Here is a 19,897-nt window from a genome sequence, read left to right on the forward strand (position 1 = left end):
TCATATTGCTGTAGCTAACTTTTATTGCCGTATAATATCCCATTTTGTACAAGTCCACATTTTTTTCAAAACGTTCTACCACTAATGGATAATTGGGTGGTTTCATTTAAGGGGGATTGATGACTAGCACTGTTCTTGCACATTCACCCTGTGCACTCACTATGTGGTGTATTTCTAGGAGAAATTGCTGAGTCACACTGACACCGCATCCTACCCCCTATTTTTCAAAGTATCCAATCAGTATGTGTGCCCTTGTTCCACATCCTTGGCAACATTTGTTCCTGTAAGAGTCTTTAATTTTTACCGATCTGATGGATGTAGTGTTATTTTGCTATAACTTTATTTTTGTATTTCCCCATGTTTGTAGATTAGTTTTGAGCTAATCTTGTCTTTGAGATATATTTATATATTTTTTAGAGACTCTAAAATGGAAATGGCTGCTTCAAAAATCAGACCTAATAACTTTTAGACACAGAGTTAAAATGTCAAGGACTTGAACAACTACCCTTACGAAGCTAACTCTGAAATATAACTTGCTTTTATTCACAAAGCTTCCATCCCAGCATGCCCTTGGAGTCTGCCTCTATCTGTATTTAAAAGCTCATATGACAGACACTTTTTGCGACATTCCTCAGATGATGAACTTGGTCCAAACACAGTAAAAATTCAATCAGGGCATCACTAATGACTCCATTGGAGACTGTGGTAATTTTACCTACTTTGGAGCAAACTCCAGACAAGTGAGGAAGACACCCCTAATGAAATCAGCCCCCTGGTCCACCACTCCTGACTCTGTGTATCAGGAGAGATGACAGTTGGGGTGGGGTGCGTGGGAATTGGAGCCAGAGGTCTGCCACTACCCTCATCTCCAAGAATTGGTCCAGCTCAGCCTGCTGATGATGCTCAGACCTCAGTCACTTCTCATTTCCTTTAGGGAGTCCATTATGATTGTGATTGTTTTTGTATTATTTCTGGGAATTTTCCTGGCAGAAATGGAGGAGAAATAATGTATAGCAAATGGTGTGCCTGGTACAGGATATATCTGCTACACGTTCACAGCAGACTTTTCTGTTCTCTCCAAAATTCCTTCTTAAAGGGCTTCTACCTGTGACCTCTCCTGGTTTCCCACATCCAGCCCAATCTTCCATGATGACCAGAGCAATTCACTGACAATCCCTAACTTGCATTCTCCACTCGGGAACGCAAAGCCCTTCAGTTCACATAACCCATCTCCCACAAAGCAGGAAGTGCAGTCCCATAACCCCCAACGTGTCCCCGGAGTCCCAGCCCTCACCCCCTCGCGGTTTATAAAATATCGCTTTTTCCACATAGAAGCTTCCCTCAGACGAGGTTTCAATGTCCAAATTTAGTTGGATCCCTAACTGAACCCCTTAGCCTCATCACCCCACTGAAGAACAATTTTTAGGGAGTGACACCCGGAAGTGAATGACGTCCAACCTGAAGTGAATTACATCCAACCGGAAGGCAAGTAAGAAAGTGAGGAAACAGAAAGGTATATAGGCTCCCCACTCCGGGGTCTGAACAGGAGGGCCAGGGCCTGCTCTGAAGCTCTGTGGACACCTTGTCTCCCCCAAGCCTCAGGTTCCCCACTCTGGAGCATTGCACTACTGGCGGGGAAGCCCTGCTGCCCGAGGAGCAAGAGAAGTGGAGAGAACAGACGGGCCTTCTGCTCCACCAAATCTACGGACAGTCGGAAACGGTAGGTGGATGGGCCGCACAGGGCCACCCAGACCAGCAGAGGAGCTGAATCTGCGAGAGAGTGTGCACAGGACCCACTGTGTGCACAGGCCCAATGTGTGCACAGGACCCACTACATGCACACCCAGCAGAGGGCGGCTCTGGAGTTCCAGGCTCATTGGCCCCATATCAGTTTGCAGAGAGACAATTCACACACATTCTTTGACTTGTCAAGACCCCAGTGTGCTGATGGCTATTGGGCAAAACCTTCCATTGGGGTCTGAGGACAGGGCTACATCCCTGGGATCAGGGAGCTAGAAGGAGCAATGTCAATTGAGGCCCCGCCCATGAGTGCTGCCAATGTCACCTCCCTCCCTAGAGCTGCAGTCATAGGGCCAGGCAGGAGCTGGCCTCGAAGCTCATCTCTGGGTGTGGATGAGGGCAGCACACACCTGTGATTGTGGTGAATGAGCAGGAGGAGAGGAGGGAGCACAGGCAACACACACACACACACACACACACAGTGTGATCCCCAAGGGTGTCACTGAGCACACAGTGGGTGGGCCGTGCAGCCTGCTGTGTTGTCTGGACCCCCAGGGGCTTCAGTGTTAGGAGGAGGGGCTGCTTCTCTCTGGAAGCATCCTCAACCCCCTGATGCCGACACAGCTACTAGCCTGCCTCCCACCATCCCGTCAGCTCACAGAGTCATCCCTCTCAGGACCTGTAGGGTGGTCTTAATTCACATATTTGTCTCACGGTGTATTGTTTTTGAGAAAAATGTTTTATTTTAGTCAGTGAAGTGGTCTGCTTCCAGGCCTGAGAAATGGGAGGGCTCTAGGCCTGACCTGGCATGGCTCACAGTTCACTGTTGGACTAGGAGATGCACTCCCTACACTCATAACCCCACCCCTTAGTGTGGACTGCTTGAGCCACAGAATACTCCCTCCTGGCTGCATGGAGCCTCATTGCTCAAAGCTCTTGCAACCTGCTCACTCACCTGTGGGTGTTGCTATGTCCTGAAGTGTGAACAGCAGCTTGGAGAGCAGACCTTCCTCTGCCAGGAGCTCAGGTCTCAGTTCCTCTCAGCATCGCCAGTGGCAGCATGAAGCCCACAGGCATACCGTGGAGCCTGCCAGAAGCTCGACTTCCCTGTCTCCCAAATGGGAATGGAATGCTGCCCCTGCGGGTGGTGGCGAGGGGAGTGGAAGGGAATGTGTAAGCCCCGGAGTTACCCAGCCTGCACCCCCCGCCCCCCCAGGGCCAGCCCGCTGACAGCACTGATGTGGGAGGTCGTGGGCCAGGTGTCAGGGGTGCAGAGCAGAAGGGACATCTCTAAGCTCAGACACTGGGTATCTGTGGAGGGAAACATGCCCAAACGTCAGTATAAGGCCTGTTGGCGACAACAGAAATGCAGGGGAAATGACACTGGAGGAGGATCGCCCGGGACTTCTCCTGGGGCCTGAGTCTGGGCTGGTTGCCCTAAGGATCCAGGTGAGCTCACTAGTGCGGACCTGAGCAGCTTCCCGCCCTGCAGGCCCTGAGAAAGGGTGCGGCCTGGCCCCTTTGACAGGGGAGACCCAGGGCATTAACTCATCTGTGTGACTGAAGGCTTAGCTTTAGGACAGATGTTAGCTTCAGAGAACCAGGAAGGAGGCATAGTTCATCAGGAGGGCAAATGGGGGTGGGAGTGGTGGCAGAGGCACAGCCTAAGAGATTTCAGTGATTTCAGGCTGATTGGCCCCAAATCAGTTTACAGAGAGACAATTCACAGTTTTCGACCCGAGTGCAGAGGAGGCAGGTTTCTGTCAGGTTCAGTCTTGAGTAAGTGTTGGTCAAATGGACACATGCCTGGCATGCAGTGGGCACTCCTCCACCCAGCACACACCCACAACCTCGAGGTCAGCCCTTTGCTCCTCTCTTGGCCTCCCCCACAGTACCCTGTGGCCCTGGCAGCTGGCACTGGCCCAGTGCATGTCACATGTCGGGCGCAGTGACTGTCTGCTGAAGAGCTGGGTCAATGCCCTGAGCCCAGCGCGCAGAGCTCCCAGCTCCCCCACAGGCTCTAAGAGCAGTGTGTGTGAGCGGGGTGCTGTGAACCATTGTTGCTGCTCTGTGATCGGCCTGGAGCCTTTGACAACTGGTCTTCTCTTCCTTTTGTGCACAGGGAATCACATGCGGCACTGCCCGGGGGTCACAGGTCAAGACCGGTTCCATGGGGAAAGCCATCCCGCCCTTCGACGTCCAGGTTTGGTCCTAAAGGCGTGGCCAGGGAGCACTGAGGGTTCAGCTGGGATCAACCCCGTGTGACACCAGGCGGCAGAAGAGCCGGGTCCCCGTCCGAGTTGTCCTTCCTCCTCTCCTAGTTCCCCTCTGGTTTCCTGGGAGAGTCAGTACTGTGGGCATCAGTGCAGCTCACCGTGCCAGCCGAGGCTGTGCAACAGCCACGGCGCACAGGACCTGGGGGTGCCCGGCAGCTCTGTCCACCCTCCAGCTTTTAGCTTGTCCTGACCCCTGTTTTCTAGCTTGAAGACACACTCGATGTCCACACCAGGAAACAAACACGCCCATGACTTGCTGATTTCAAAGACTTGACAGCTTCATTCTGTTTCCTGACAGGGATCTCCCCATGGTCCCCACTGGTGTCACACGCATAAGCCAGGCAGAGCTGGAGGGGGGGGGGGGGAGCAAGGGAGGCAGGAGGGCTGGGAGCCCTGCAGGGGGCCTCACAGACCTCTTGCTCCAGGTCATCGACGACAAAGGCAACATCCTGCCGCCCAACACTGAGGGCAACCTTGGCATCAGGATGAAGCCCACCAAGCCCATCGGCCTGTTCATGTTGTATGAGGTGAGGGTGCCCCGCCTGCTGCTCCCTGGCCCGAGCACCCTGCAGTGATAAGGGAGACACCCAACTCTGCATCCTGAGACTCCTCCCATCTCCCGTTATGTGCTCCAGTTCAGTGAAGCCAGGTCTAGTTCACGCAAAGCTCACAGCCTTTCCTCTCCTGACCCACGTGGCACTGGTGCGGTGGAGAAGCCTGGCTTCGGAATCTTCGGACTTGGGGCTGATTAAGAATGCAGGCTTCGGCTGGGTTCACATCCTACTCTCCAATTTACCAACAGGGCGTGCGCAAACCTAGTAACTGTCCTGAGCCTCCTGAGGCCTCCCTTACCCGCACTTCTCAGAGAAAATCAGACCGTAGGAATCATGTGTTTCCCAATGTCAAATACATGGCAGAGCTAAGGTTCAAACTCAAGTGTTTCAGCCCCATAACCTAATGGGAAATCAGAGATTACAGAAACTTGTGATGGCTCTAATTTAGGAAACTGGCTCAGACTCATGACCAGATAAACCCTAGCCCTCCCAGGATAGTAGAGGCCACTAAGAGGAGATTCTCAGCTTCCAAGATGGGCATGGAAAGGTGGGCACACCTGAAATGGATCTCAGATTCCATATCCTTTTTCCAAAAGAACAGCCATCAGAGGCTCTTTAGGTGTCACTGTTGTCATCATTGTAGCCTCCAGGTGGCGCTGCTGCTCACATGATACTATCCACCAACAGTAAAAAGCACTGGTTAAACGATTCATCAATTTTGTTGAATCTTTTCAAAGATCCAGCTCTTGGTTTCACTGATTTTTTTGTATTGTTTTTTCAGTCTCTATGTCATTTATTTCTGCTCTAATCTTTATTATTTCATTCCTTCTGCTTCTATGGGCTTTTCTGGTCTTCTTTGTATTTCTTTAAGTTGAAGGGTTAAATCGTTTGTTTTTTTTTCCATTAAAAAATAGTTTATTGTTAAGTTTTTTGTTTTGAGGTAGGCCTGTCATGCTATTAACTTCCTTCTCAGGACTGCTTTTGTTGTGTCCCTGAGATTTTGGGTTGTTGTGTGTTCATTTTCATTTGTTTCCACGAAGGTTTTAAAATCTATTTCTTATACCAATTGGTAACCCATTCTTTGTTTGATAACATGCTATTTAGCCTCCATGTGTTTGAATGTTTTGGGGTATTTTTATTGTAGTTGATTTCTAATTGCATTCCACTGTGATATGAAAAATTGCTTGATATGGTTTTGATCTTCTTGAACTTGTAGAGACTTGTTTTGTGTCCTAACATGTGGTCTATCTTTGTGAATGATCCACCTGCACTTGAGAAAAATGTACTATATTCTGCTGCTTTTGGGTGAACTGTTCTATAAATGTCAATTATATCCCATCCAGTGTGTCCTTCAGAGTCACTGTTTCTTGGTCACGTTTTTGTCTGGAAGATCTATCCAGTGAAGCCACAGGGTGGTAAAGTCCCCTGCTATGACTGTATTGTTGTCAATCTCTCCTCTAGCTGTTAAAGTCTAGCAGTTTTTTTACATATATTTAGGTGCTCCTATATTGGGTGTATATATATTTTTCAGGGTTCTATCCTCTTACTGGATCCATCCCTTCTGTATTATGTACTAAAGTGATCTTTGTTGTCTTTTGTGATGGCCTTCAGATATGAATATTGCTACTCCAGCTTTTTCTCCCCTTCACTCTTATTTTTTCCATTCCTTCACTCTTATTGTGTGCATGTCTTTTGTTCTGAGGAGGGTCTCTTATAGACAGCATATAGTTGGCTTGTGTTTTTGTATCCATTCAACTGTCCTATGCCTTTTGATTGGACCATGTATTTTGTTTTTAGGGTTATTATTATTATTTTTAAAATTTAATACATCTTTATTGTGCAGATTTATTACAATTGTTTCTTCTCCTCCCCCCCATAGCTCCCTTCTACCCAGTTCCCACCTCACTCTCTACCCTTACCTCACCCCCCACTGTCCTCATCCATAGGTGTATGATTTTTGTCTATTCTCTTCCCATATCCCCTATACCCCTTTCCACCGAAAATTTTCAATCCACTCCCATTCTAATCCCCTGATTCTATTATATTCACCAGTTTATTCTGTTCATCAGATTTTTATTCACTTGATATTTTGATTCACTTGTTGATAGATATATATTCCTTTTTCATAATTTTTATCTTTACTTTTTTTCTTCTTTTTCCTCTTCTTAAAGAATACCTTTCAGCATTTCATATAATACTGGTTTGGTGGTAATGAACTCCTTTAGCTTTTTCTTGTCTGTGAAGCTCTTTTTCTGCCCTTCAATTCTGAGTGATAACTTTGCTGGGTAGAGTAATCTTGGTTGTAGGTTCTCATTATTCATCACTTTGAATATTTCTTGCCACTCCCTTCTGGCCTGCATAGTTTCTGTTGAGAAATCAGCTGAGACTCATATGGGTGCTCCCTTATAGGTAACCAACTGCTTTTCTCTTGCTGCTTTTAATATTCTCTCTTTGTCTTTTGCCTTTGGCATTTTAATTATGATATATCTTGCTGTGGTCCTCTTTGGATTCCTCTTGTTTGGGGTTCTGTGAACTTCCTGGACTTGTAAGTTTATTTCTTTTCCCAGGTGGGGGAAGTTTTCTGTCATTATTTCTTCAAATAGATTTTCAGTAGCTTGTTCTCTCTCTTCTTCTGGCACCCCCATAATTCTGAATTTGGTACACTTGAAGTTGTCCTAGAGGCTTCTTACACTATTTTCAATTTTTTGGATTCTTTTTTCTTTTTTCTTTCCAGGTTGAGTGTTTCTTGCTTCTTTGTATTCCAAATCTTTGACTTGATTCTTGTGTTTCTCAAGTCTACTGTTGGGTCTCTGTATAATATTTTTTATTCAGCGAGTGTATGTTTAATTTCTAGTTGGTCCTTCTTCATATCCTCGAGTGTCTCATTGACTTTATCGACCTTTTCTAGGAAATTCTCTTTCTTTAAATTTCTTTTTATTTTTTAAAAGTTTAAATAAATATTTATTGTTCATATTATTACAAATATTCCTCATTTTGTCCCACTCCATTACTCCCCTCCACCAGGTACCCACCTCACCCTCTGCCCTTTTCACACCCTCCATTGACCTCATCTATAGGTACACAGTTTATGTTTAGTCTCTTCCCACACCCTGACTTCCCTTTTCCCTGAGAATCATCAGTTCACTCCCCTTCCATAGCTCTGATTCTATTATATTCAACAGTTAATATTGTTAATCAGATTTTTTATTTTATTTATTTATTTAAAAATATATTTTATTGATTTTTTACAGAGAGGAAGAGAGAGGGATAGAAAGTTAGAAACATCAATGAGAGAGAATCATCGATCAGCTGCCTCTTGTACATCCCCTACTGGGGATGTGCCTGCAACCAAGGTACATGCCCTTGACCAGAATCGAACCTGGGACCTTTCAGTCCACAGACCGATGCTCTATTCACTGAGCCAAACCGGTTTTGGCATCAGATTTTTTAATTCCCTTGGTTTTTAGATTCACTTGTTGATAGTTATGTATTTGTTGTTTATAATTTTTATCTTTATTTTCTTCCTCTTCCTAAAGAACCCCCTTCAGCAATTCCTATAATTCTGCTTTGGCAGTGATGAACTCCTTTAGCTTTTTTTTTTAATTATTATTTGTGAAGCTCTTTATCTGGCCTTCGATTCTGAGTGATAGCTTTGCTGGGTAGAGTATTTTTGGCTGTAGGTTCTTGCTATTCATCACCTTGAATATTTCTTGCCATTTCCGTCTGGCCTGCATGGTTTCTGTTGAGAAATCAGCTGACAATCGTATAGGTGCTCCTTTATAGGTAACTACTTGCTTTTCTCATGCTGCTTTTAATATTCTCTCTTTGTCTTTTGCTCTTGGAATTTTAATTATGATGTATCTTGGTGTGGTCCTCTTTGGATACCTTTTATTTGGGGTTCTGTGCACTTCCTGGACTTGTAAGTCTAATTCTTTCACCAGGTGGGGGAAGTTTTCTGTCATTATTTCTTCCAATATGTTTTTGGTATCTTGTTCTCTCTCATCTTCTGGGACCCCCATAATTCTGATGTTGGTTCGCTTGAAGTTGTCCCAGAGATTTCTTCCATTATCTTCAACTTTCTGGATTCTCTTGTCTTCTTGCTTCTGCAGAGGAGTGTCTTCTGGCTCTTTATGTTCCAAATCTTTGACTTGATTCTTGCGATCTTCCATTCTGTTTTTAGGACTTTGTATAATATTTTTTATTTCAGACAATGTATTCTTTATTTCTAGTTGATCCCTTTTTATTTCTAATTGATCCCTTTTCATATCCTTATAGATCTCATTTATTTTATTGACCTTTTCTAGGAAATTCTTGAAAAACCTTATAAGCATGGTTTTGAACTCTATATCCAGTAGCTTTTTGTCCTCCATTTCTTTAGTTTGAGGAGGATAAAAAGTGACTAGATATAGAGTTCAAAACCATGCTTATAAGGTTTTTCAAGAATCTGTTTCCTTGTCTTGGCATTTTTGCAGCTTCTCTGAGTTGGTAGGGTGGTTTTGTGTGCTAATGTGTCCTATATGGTTCAGTGGGTCAGCCTCCCATTTACCTGAGGTGGACACTCTTGGTGCACCCCTTTGTGGACTGTGTGTACAGCCTTGTTGTAGTTAAGTCTTGATTGTTGTTGGTATCACTGGGAGGAACTGACCTCCAGGCCAATTCGCTGTGAGGATCAGGTGTGTCTATGCCAGGAGACAGTCTTATTCTACTAGACATGGAAAATTGTAAAAGCCTCTGTGTTCAGCTTGGATGGGGCGGAGTTTCAGGGTGGAGCCTACAGCCTTGGCTTCCTGTCAGCCCTGCCCTATGAGGTTCCTGAGTCTCAGTGTTCCTCAGTATCCTTTGGTACTTGCTGCTTTGGTACTTGCTGCAAGCACCTCTGAGAGAAAGGTGCCTGTGAGTTTTGCCCACTACAAGACAGTCTGGTCTCTCCCCCAATGAGCCTGGAACTGGGGTTCAGTGCAGTTGGAAGTGGGGTTAAGTGCAGTCCAGAGCTTTTGTCTCCTTTCCACTAGGGCAATCAGTCAACAGTCCGTTCTCTGTGCTCAATGTGCGCGCCTCAGGGGCTCTGCCTTTTGCTGCTCCCCTGAGTTTCCTCCTTACAGCCCAGATTCCTCCATATGAGCCTGGGTCTCCAGGGTCTGGTCTAGAACTAGGGTTCAGTGCAGTTGGAACTGGGGCTCAGCACAGTCCGGAGCTTTTGTCTCCTTCTCGCTAGGGCAATCCAGTGGCACAGTCATAGTCCATCTTCTGCGCACAATATGCGTGACTCTGGGGCTCTGCCTTTTGCCATTCCTCTGAGTTTCTGCCTTTCAGCCTAGAATCCCTCTATATGAGCCTGGGTCCCCAAGGTCTCGCCCAGAACTGGGGTTCAGTGCAGCCGGAACTGGGGTTCAGCACAATCTGGAGCTTTTATCTCCTTCCTGCTAGGGAATGCCAGCCAGGCACTCAGCCACTCCCTCCTCTCCAGCTCCGTCCTCTCCCCACACGTGCACCGTGTCTCTGTACCTTAGCCTTTTATAGCTCCTCTGATTTTTCCTTCTGGTTTTCTCTTTCCTTCTAGTTGTAGAATTTCCAGTCAGTCAACTTTCCTGTAGTTCTGGATAATGTCCATTTTGTATTTTAGTTGTATTTTTTGAAATTGTTGTGGAGGCTGCAGTTAGGCGTTTACCTATGCTGCCATCTTGGCTTCTCTCTCAGGAAATTCTTGAAAAATTTTATAACCGTGGTTTTGAACTCTATATCCAGTTATTTGTTTTCCTCCATTTCTTTCGTTTGTGATCTATTTCATTTAAAAATATATTTTATTGATTTTTTACAGAGAGGAAGGGAGATAGAGAGTTGGAAACATCGATGAGAGAGAAACATCGATAAGCTGCCTTCTGCATGCCCCCCACTGGGGATGTGCCCACAACCAAGGCACATGCCCTTGTCTGGAATAAAACCTAGGACCTTTCAGTTTTCAGGCTGACGCTCTATCCACTGAGCCAAACTGGTTTCGGCTGATCTGTTTCTTTGTCTCCACATTTTTGCTGCTTCCCTGAGTTGGTAGGGTGGTCTTGTGTGCTAAGGTGTCCTATATGGGACAATGGGTTGGCCTCCCAGTTACCTGAGGTGGACACTCTTGGTGCACCCCTTTGTGGACTGTGTGTACAGACTTGATGTATTTAAGTGTTGACTGTTATTGATGTCCCTGGGAGGAGTTGACCTCTAGGTCAATTGGCTTTGAGGACCCGCTGTGTTTATAATGGAAGAACTGCTGCACTGGAGACATGCTTATGGGGCAGGACTTGCTTCAGTGAGGCATTGGTGGTCCTTGAGTCTGCCTCTTGAATGTGTCACTTACGTATGTGAGTAGTTGAAATCTGGTGTTGTCTCACACTGACCACTAGAAACTCTGACTTCTGGATCTCCAGTGGGGTGCAGGCCAGCTACTGTCTCAGGCCACTCAGCAGGAGCTACAGCATTACCAACAGTTTTCTCCTCTTTGCTTTGAGTTTGGAGGTTTTGGAGCTGTCTGACCAGAGCTGAAGTTTGTTTGGTTAAGCTGCAATAGGGCAGGCCATTTATATGCAAAAGCCACTGCTTGGAGCTAGGGTGGGTTTGTAGATTGTGCAGGTTGGGATCTCAGGGAGTCACTAAGCTAGGGCGTGGCAATCAGCCATGGTTATCAGTCAGCCATCTCTGTGTTTCCAACTCCCCGCATCCCGCGCCCCAGCACAGTAAACAATGATTGCTGGGCGCACCTCTGCAAGAAAGCTGCCCTCACTTTCAGACCCGATGGCAGATAGTCCAGCTTCTCCCCATAGGAGTTTGGGTCCCCTTCATCCCCCCAGAAACTGGAGTTCAGAGTAATTGGGAGCTTGTCTCCCTTTAGGTTGAAAGAAGCAGTGCAACCAGACACCTGCCGCCAGCCCGATTCACACGCCTCTGTACCTCAGCTTTTCAGGTCTTGTGCTTGTCTCAATGTTCTTTTCTCTTTTCTTCTAGTTGTAGAACTTCCACTCAGCCAGCTTTCCTGTGGTTCTGGGTAATAGACGTTTTGTCTTTTTGTTGTAGTTTTGAAATTGTTGTGTGAGGCAGCAGTTTAGATTTTTTCTATGCTGCCATCTTGGTTTCTCCTACATTTAGGGTTATTATTGATAGGTTCTTATTTATTGCCATTTTAATTCTGTATGTGTAGGTTTCTCCCTCTGTTTTTCCTTCTCATTACAGCAGTGCCTATAGCATTTCTTGCAATGCTGGCTTGGTGTGATGTATTCCTTTGGCCTTTTTATCTTGTCTGGGAAGCTCTTTATTTGACTGTCTAATTTGAATGATAGCCTTGATGGATAATAGTGATCTTGGTCTTAGATCCTTGCTTTCCATTACCTTGAGTACTTCATGCTATTCCCTTCTGGCCTATAGAGTTTCTGATGAGAAATCAGGTGTCAGCCTTATGGGAGCTATTGATATTTTGTAGGTAACATTTTACTTTCCTCTTGTTGCCTTTAAGATTCTCTCTTGGTCTTCAATTTTTGGCATTTTAATGATGATGTGTCAGGGCATGTGTCTGTTTGGGTTCTTCTTGTTTGGAGTTCCCTGTGCCTTCAGAACTTGTGTGACTTTTTCCTCCACCAGGTTAGAGAAGCTTTCTGCCATTATTTTGTCAAACATTGACCAGCTGGCTCCTGCATGCCCCCTACTGGGCATTGAGCCCACAACTTGGGCATGTGCCCTGACCAAGAAGTGAACTAGCCACCTTTTGGTACATGGGATGACACTCAAGCAAATGAGCCACACTTGCCAGGTCACAAGCTTCCTTTGAGGATGAGATGAGATGGTACTTGGGGAAGAAAATTCATTTAGAAAAGTTTATTATCACCTTCCATCTGTTCAGCCACTGTGTTATATTAATATCAATTGTCAGTGTATTTTGTACATTAATTTACAGGTAGCATGCATTGAGTGTTAGCATGTAAAGTAAATAGACTCAGAGAGATTACAAAAGTTGCACAGGTGCCTGGTGGAGTAAGGAGCAGGATTCAAACTCAGATCTGAGCCCCATGTTGCAGCTCAGCATCTCTAATCTCACTGCCTTCAATAAGAGTGCCCTTCTCTCTGCAGAATGACCCAGTGAAGACAGCCAAAGTGGAGTGTGGGGACTTTTACAACACTGGGGACAAAGCAACTATTGACGAAGAGGGCTACATCTGGTTCCTGGGGAGGGACGATGACATCATCAATGCCTCTGGGTAGGTGTGGCTGACCTGGGCCTGGCAGGCTCTAGGTTGCTACAACATTTCTCCAAGAATTGGTGATGAAAGGTGCAACCTGTTCCTGAATGCAGCCATGTTACAGGGCCTCGGCCTGGGGTATCTGTGCATCTCCTCCAACATCAAAAGAAAGTTTAAGAAGGCCTGGAAGAGCAACCACAGGAGACATCGTGCAATTTAAAGAGGGGATATAGGATTGGGAAGGGAGACCTTGTTTGAGCGCCCATTTTTCCCCATGGGTTGGGGGACATTATTCTCTGTGTTCCTCCATTGGGACACATGCCACAGAACAACAACAGCAATACCAGCTAAGCTCATAGAGAACTTACTGTGTGAAAGTGCACTGCTCTGTGCTTTGTTCACCCAGTAGATGCCATTATTGTGCCTATCTTACAGATGAGAACACTGAGTCACTGACCAGTGAACTAAGTTGCTGAAAGTTTTCAAGATAGTTCAGGGAGAGGCCCAGATTTGAACTGAGATAGTGTAGCTCCCGATCTGTTGTCTCTACCACTTAGGTGATGTAGGGAGAAAAAGTGACACAAGTAACAACTTCCCTTAGATGCATCAGGGAAATTAGGTTTGCTTTACTTTTTAAATTTCTACATTGGATGCTGATGTAATGAGACAGAATTTCCATAAAGGTTTAAGACAAAGTTTGAGGCTCCCAAGTGCACAGTAAGAGTCCTGCTGGGAAGATGCTTGTGCCACACACTCAGCCTCAGGAGGACAGCCTCCCACCCCCACTGCCCACCAGAGGCAGTGAGGGGAGGCCCTGGGAGCATCTGAGCTTGCAATGCCCAGGTCTTCACATCCTGGTCCCTACAGAGCCTTTTCACAATTCTCTGGCTCCCATGGAGGTTGCTCTCCGTGCCCAGGGAAATCTGGCTCCCAAACATGAGATTGGAGGGTCTGGGTCACTCCAGCCCTGGCATCTGCTCAGAAGCAGAGCAGGAACCATTGGTCCCACAGGTACCGCATTGGGCCGGCAGAGGTGGAGAACGCCCTGGCAGAGCATCCGGCGGTGGCTGAGTCAGCTGTGGTGAGCAGCCCGGACCCGATCCGAGGGCAGGTGAGGAGAAGGACAGGAGATAGGGGATCTGCGTGTGGGCACTGGACAGCTGGTGCAAGGGAATCTTTCAGAGCAGTGGGTATGTGTGCCGCACTTACACCATGTGGGCAGCAGGAGGCACTGTAGAATCATCCATGACATCCTGAGTAAATACAGGGTATGCTGGCTCATTTATCCCTCACAACAATGTAATGAGTTAGAAACCCTTACTTATTATGCCCTCGTAATAGACAGAGAGACAGCATAATGTAGTTAAATAACTTGCCTGAATTATACTGCGGTGGAGCCAGGATGGAAATCTGATCACTCTGTTTCCAATGAATTCACCGGATTTATTGATTACTTACTATGTACAAGGCCTGTGCAATTCAATGGGAACATAAATGCGACAGGATAAGGTGCAAATCAACCTAATGGTAGAACAATTAGTTGCTATGACATGCACTGAGCACTAGAGGTGGACGCTCAATGTTGGAGCTTTCCTGTGGTGATCAGTCCTGGGCTCAAGGCTAGTGAGTGCACTGGCAGTGGCAGGAGCCTCTCTCACCTCTGTGGAGAGCGTGCCTAAGCTGGCAGTCGGACATCCCACAAGAGCTCTGGGACTGACAGGCTAAAGGATTCCCTCCTCAAGCCCACGAATTTTGTGTCCCGGGCCTCTAGTAACAATATAAAAGCAATAAGGTCAGCCCAGCCAGTCTGATTCATTGGTTGAGTGTGAACCCAGGAATGAGGTTTGATTCCCAGTCAGGGCGCATGCCAGGTTGTGGGCTAGATCCCCAGTGGGGGGCCTGCAGGAGGCAGCAGAGTGATGATTCTGTCTCATCATTGATGTTTATATCTCTCCTCCTCCTTTCCTCTCTGAAATCAGTACAAACATATATATATATATATATATATATATATATATATATATATATATATATATATATATATATATATTTTTTTTAAAGAAAGAATCAGCCGAAGCTGGTTTGGCTCAGTGGAAGAGCGTTGGCCTGGGGACTGAAGGGTCCGGGTTTGATTCTGGTCAAGGGCATGTACATTGGTTACAGGCACATCCCCAGTGTGGGGTGTGCAGGAGGCAGCTGGTCGATGTTTCTCTCTCATGGACGTTTCTAACTCTCTATCCCTCTCAATTCCTCCCTGTGTAAAATTAAAAAAAAAAAGAAAAGAATCAACAACTTCTTAGAAAATATAAAAACAATAAGGTCAGTAAGTTACCAACAACTATTAAATGCCCAGAGGTTCCAGGCACAGAACTGTACATACATTAGTGGTAAAAACGGTGGTGAAAATAATGATGCTGAGGTGCATGTGTTATATGTACTAGCTCAATGAATCTGAACATAAGGCCATCATGTTCAGCTCCATGGGATGTACTCTGCGCATGTCACAGAGAAGGAATCTGAGGTTAAGTGATTTTGCAAGGGAAGGGGTAGAAATTGAAGTATTCGGATTTGAGCCGTTTCCAAAGGCTTGGTGTCGGCTTGTCTTGCCATGCATTGCATAAACACTTACTTTTTAAACCCGGCCACTGGGTGGCACTGACCCCCATCCCCCGCTCTGGTTGTGCGTTGCAGGTGGTGAAAGCCTTCGTTGTCCTGACCCCACAGTTTCTGTCCCATGACCCAGACCAGCTCATCAAGGAGCTGCAGGAGCACGTGAAGTCAGTGACCGCCCCGTACAAGTACCCGAGGAAGGTGAGTGGGGCCCATGCTCGTGCCCTTCTGAGCTCCGCTGCCCCAAGTCTGGTCGGGTGGCCGGGAGATGCTGAACCCGAACATAGAAGGAGCATTTTTCTCTGCAGAAGAAGCAATTCGGCTTAGGGGTGGATGCAGTCAACTGAATGGGATGGAACCTCCGTTCTGGGTCAGAATCCCCCAAATACTTTTGGTCTTTGATTTTTGGCATTTTAATGATGATGTCTGCCCGTAAGCCTGTTTGGATTCTTTTTCTTTGGGATTCTCTGTGCTTCCTGAACTTGTGTGACTTTTTTTCTTTACCTGATTAGGGAAGTTTTATGCCATTAGTTTTTGACACACCTTCTCTATACCTTTCTCTCTTTCTGCCTCTTCTGGCACACCTGCTGTTCTAATAATGTTATGTTTCAAGTACTCCCACAGCTCCCTTAAGCTGTCCTCCTATTTTTTAATTGTTTATCTTTTTGGTTCTGTGATTGAGTGATATTTTCAACTGATTTGATCCTCAGCTTCCCCTAATCTTCTTTGTATTCCTTCCAACATGTTCTTTATTTGTGTTATGTCATTCATTATCTCAGACTGTTCTTTTTTCATAGTTACTATATATTTTTTCATGCTGTTGAGCATTTTTACCATAATTACTCTGAATCCTGATTCAGATAAATTTCTCATCTCTGCTTCATTTATTTCTTCTGGAGAATTCTCTTGGTCTTTTATTTGGGGCTTGTTTCTTTGTCTCCTCATTTTGGCTGTCTCTTTGAATTTGTGACTATGTATTAGTTAGGTAGATAATCTACACCTTTCAGTCTCTAGTGCAGGACAGTGTCAATGGCTTTACAGATTAATTAGATCAGCCTCCAGACTGTTAGGATTCCAACTTGAATTGTCCCTGGCCATAGTTGGCAGGTGTGGCAAGAGTTTTTTCAGCAGGGTGGGGCAGTTGCTTCTGCCTAATTGGACTTTTAATCTCTTAAGTGCAAGGTGTTTTTCAGTAGGGTGTATTAACTGTCTGTCTTCAGGCAAGTCAAATGTCTGTGGGGAAGATGACCCCTTGAGGGAATGTGAGCCCAGGAAACTTGGGGTGTCTGCCTTCTGAGCTGTATCCCCTGAGTTGTCCGTTCTGGGCTTTGCTCTCACAGCTCCAGTCTACTTCACCCTCCCTCTGCCTGAACACAAAGTGGGTGGTTCCACAGGGAATTTAGTGTGCTGGCCCTTTAAGAGTGTGCCTTAATTTTCAGCTCTTATTCCCTGGCAGATAGCAGCCCACTGCTTTTCACAGCCAGATGTTATATGGGTACCCTCCTCAGTTTCGGTTCTCTCCACTGGGGAGCTCAGCTTGAGGTTAGACCCCAGAATTCTCAGTAGCACCCCCCACAGCTGAGATATCTCTCTAGCACTTCAGTTGCTGTCATTGAGCGTCCAGTAAGCCCTTTCGCGCCACTGCCCCTCCTACAAGTCTCTATGCAGTCTCCACTTTTGTTCCTCAGACATCAGTGTTCTCTGCTGCGAGTTTTCTGTTGATTATTCAGGAAGTTGTTCTGTATTTTACTTGTAATACCAGTTTGTTCCTGGGAGCATATTTGTGCAGCATCCACTTCTTATGCCACCTTTTTATTATTGTTGTTATTATTATTATTTTAATGTGTATTTCTTTATTGATTTCAGAGAGGAAGGGAGGAGAGAGAGATAGAAACTTCAATGATGAGAGAGAATCATTGATTGGCTGCCTCCTGTACACCCCCCCTTGGGGACCAAGCCCACAACCCAGGCATGTTGTCCCTGGCCAGAATCAAACCTGGGACCCTTCAGTCCGCAGGCCGACACCCCATCCACTACTCCAAACTGGCTAAGGCCTCTGCTGCCATTTTATATCTCATCTATGGCAGTTCATTCTTATTCTACTGCATTTGTTTTCTGTTTACATCTTTAGTTATTGTCAATATTTCCATTGGTTTTTAAAGAAAGTGGAAGGAAGGGAGGGAGGGAGGGAGAAGGGAAGAGAGAGAGAGAGAGAGAGAGAGAGAGAGAGAGAGAGAGAGAGAGAAAGAGAGAGAGAGAGAGAGAGAGAGAGAGAGAGAAACATTGGTCTAGAGAGACTCATTAATTGGCTGCCTCCTGTACATACCCCAACTGGAAATTGAAATTGAAATCCAAGTACATGCCCTTGATCTGGAATCATGCCCATGACAGTTTGCTGTGTGGGATGATGCTCCAACCACTGAGAAAGACTGGCCAGAGCTGCATTTGTCCATTAGAGAAATTATAAAATTATTTGTAAAATGTAATATTATCTTGTAATTTTTAATGATGTAGATTTTTTTTAATACAGAGGTACCACAATATATTATTAAGATAAAAAACAGGCTATGAGAGAATATACTTAATATTATTGTATTTGTTTAGAAACAAAGTTTGAAAGGATACGTATGCCAACAAGTGACCATTTCTTACATTGTCTGAATGTTTATAGTTAGTGCATGTTGTAAAGCTGTGGAGCTAACAGTTACTGAATATTTACTTCACATGCCAGGCCCTGGGTTCAATGCTTCACGTGCATTCTTATTTCATTTATCCTCTCCGCAGCCTGAGATGTCTAACGATGTATGTTACAGAGTTGAAATTGAGGCTCAGAGAACAGAGTTAATACAGGCAGAGCTGGACCTCAAACCAGTGTCTCTACAACAGCAGCAGCGTTCTTGCTTTAATGTTAGGCTCTGCTGCCTCCTAGAGAGTAGAATAGAGAATGCATACCAGTTAGGACAGCCTAGATCAGTGGTTCCCAACCATTTTGGGGCCATGCTCCATCTAAGCATCTCTAAAATCCTGAGGCCCCGCTTGTGACATATACTTTCAAAAAGTGAATTCTGTTCATGTGAAGGAACCCTAAAAGACCATTAACTTGGTCTAAACCTTCTAAAGAACATGGCATCCATGCAAGAGAAAAAAGAATGAAAGGACAGTTGAAGTACTGAATAAGAAATCACTAAGAAATTGTTAAAAAAAAAATGATAAAATGAAGTGATACGAAAAAATAGCAAATGAAGTTTCAAAACATATAATGGAGAACTGAAATGCATAAATATGTCACAATATATATTTATACTAGAGGCCTGGTGCATGAAAATTCATGCACTGGAGGTGGAGTTCCTCAGCCTGGCGTGTCTCCTCTCACAGTCTGGGAGCCCTTAGGGGCAGGAGTCGACCCAGCAATCAGGGGAAGGCATGCTCCTCTCACACTTCTGCTACCGTCACTGCCAGTAGCACAAAGCTTGGCCAGCCCTGGTTACCTGAGATTTGGCTGGCCCTGGACATTTGGACAGCTGCCATCTCAGGCTTGCCAGTGCCTCAGGCTGGTCCTGGGCAGCTGGGGGTCTGGAGGGACTGGGCACCATCGTCTTTTGGCTATGGACACCGCCATCTTTGAGACGGTGTGAGGGTCAATTAGCATTTTCCCTCTTTATTAGATAGGATACTGTGTATGAGGCCCCTAGAACCATAAAAAATGGGAAAAATCCACTGTTGATAACTCATTCTCAAATTGCTCCCCTTAAAAATCAAATTGACCCTCTGTGTGGTGTGTCTCCCATGTTGGACACCACTTGGCTAGTTGTTATTGTAACAAATAGCCCCACAGCAGCATGGGTTATTGTAAGAAAGGCTCATGCCACATGCCCATCCTGGTCTCCTGGGAGCAGGATAGAGAAGCAGCCCCCACGTAGGCACCTGCCAGGTGCTGTCAGAGATGGACAGAGGGGGTGGCCAGGCTCAGAGGGTCCCACTCTCCTGTGAGAGGGGGCATGCTTCACTGCACCACATTTCATTGGTCAGAGCACGTCACAGGCTTCAGCAGCTTCAGGGGTCAGGAGGAGGACCTGACGTACTTGGCCCCCACCACTGAGGCCACCACCTGCTGCAGCCTGTTTGGACGGGCTGGGGACGGGTAGGAAGTGACAGAAGGACTCAGGCTGGTTTGCTTTTTCCTCACGCAGGTGGAGTTTGTCCCTGAGCTGCCCAAAACTGTCACTGGCAAGATCAAACGAAGTGAACTTCGGGAAAAGGAGTTCGGTCAGAAGCAACCACAGTAAATTCAGCATCCCTTCTGAGTGTGACTTTGGGCACACACCTGGCTCCCTCGGTGCCCCCACATGGCTGGGGCAAGGTGGGGGTGGTGGGGCTGATTGGGAAGGACCCAGGACTGCCAGCATTCCCTCATTTCTGTTGTTTTAAGTTAACATCAGTCACTATCCTGCCAACAAGGCTCTTGTTCCTTTGGATTCCCCAGGTGGGCACTCAAATTGGGGCT

The 19,897-nt window shown here is 46.0% G+C and overlaps 1 protein-coding gene across 3 annotated transcripts in view; it reads left to right on the forward strand.

Annotated features, from left to right (window-relative positions):
* LOC118704871 (acyl-coenzyme A synthetase ACSM1, mitochondrial) overlaps nucleotides 1-19,897 on the forward strand; it is a 42,925-nt gene extending 23,028 nt beyond the window's left edge. For all 3 annotated transcript variants that reach the window (XM_036412917.2, XM_036412920.2, XM_045572469.1), the window contains 7 exons: nucleotides 1,597-1,720; nucleotides 3,863-3,943; nucleotides 4,442-4,543; nucleotides 12,674-12,801; nucleotides 13,795-13,894; nucleotides 15,475-15,594; nucleotides 19,584-19,897. In XM_036412917.2, the coding sequence (XP_036268810.1) occupies nucleotides 1,597-1,720; nucleotides 3,863-3,943; nucleotides 4,442-4,543; nucleotides 12,674-12,801; nucleotides 13,795-13,894; nucleotides 15,475-15,594; nucleotides 19,584-19,679 (751 nt within the window). In that variant the 3' untranslated portion in view covers nucleotides 19,680-19,897. The remainder of the gene's footprint in view (nucleotides 1-1,596; nucleotides 1,721-3,862; nucleotides 3,944-4,441; nucleotides 4,544-12,673; nucleotides 12,802-13,794; nucleotides 13,895-15,474; nucleotides 15,595-19,583) is intronic.

The sequence above is a fragment of the Pipistrellus kuhlii genome, unplaced genomic scaffold (assembly GCF_014108245.1).
Source record: "Pipistrellus kuhlii isolate mPipKuh1 unplaced genomic scaffold, mPipKuh1.p scaffold_m20_p_48, whole genome shotgun sequence".
NCBI lineage: Eukaryota > Metazoa > Chordata > Mammalia > Chiroptera > Vespertilionidae > Pipistrellus > Pipistrellus kuhlii.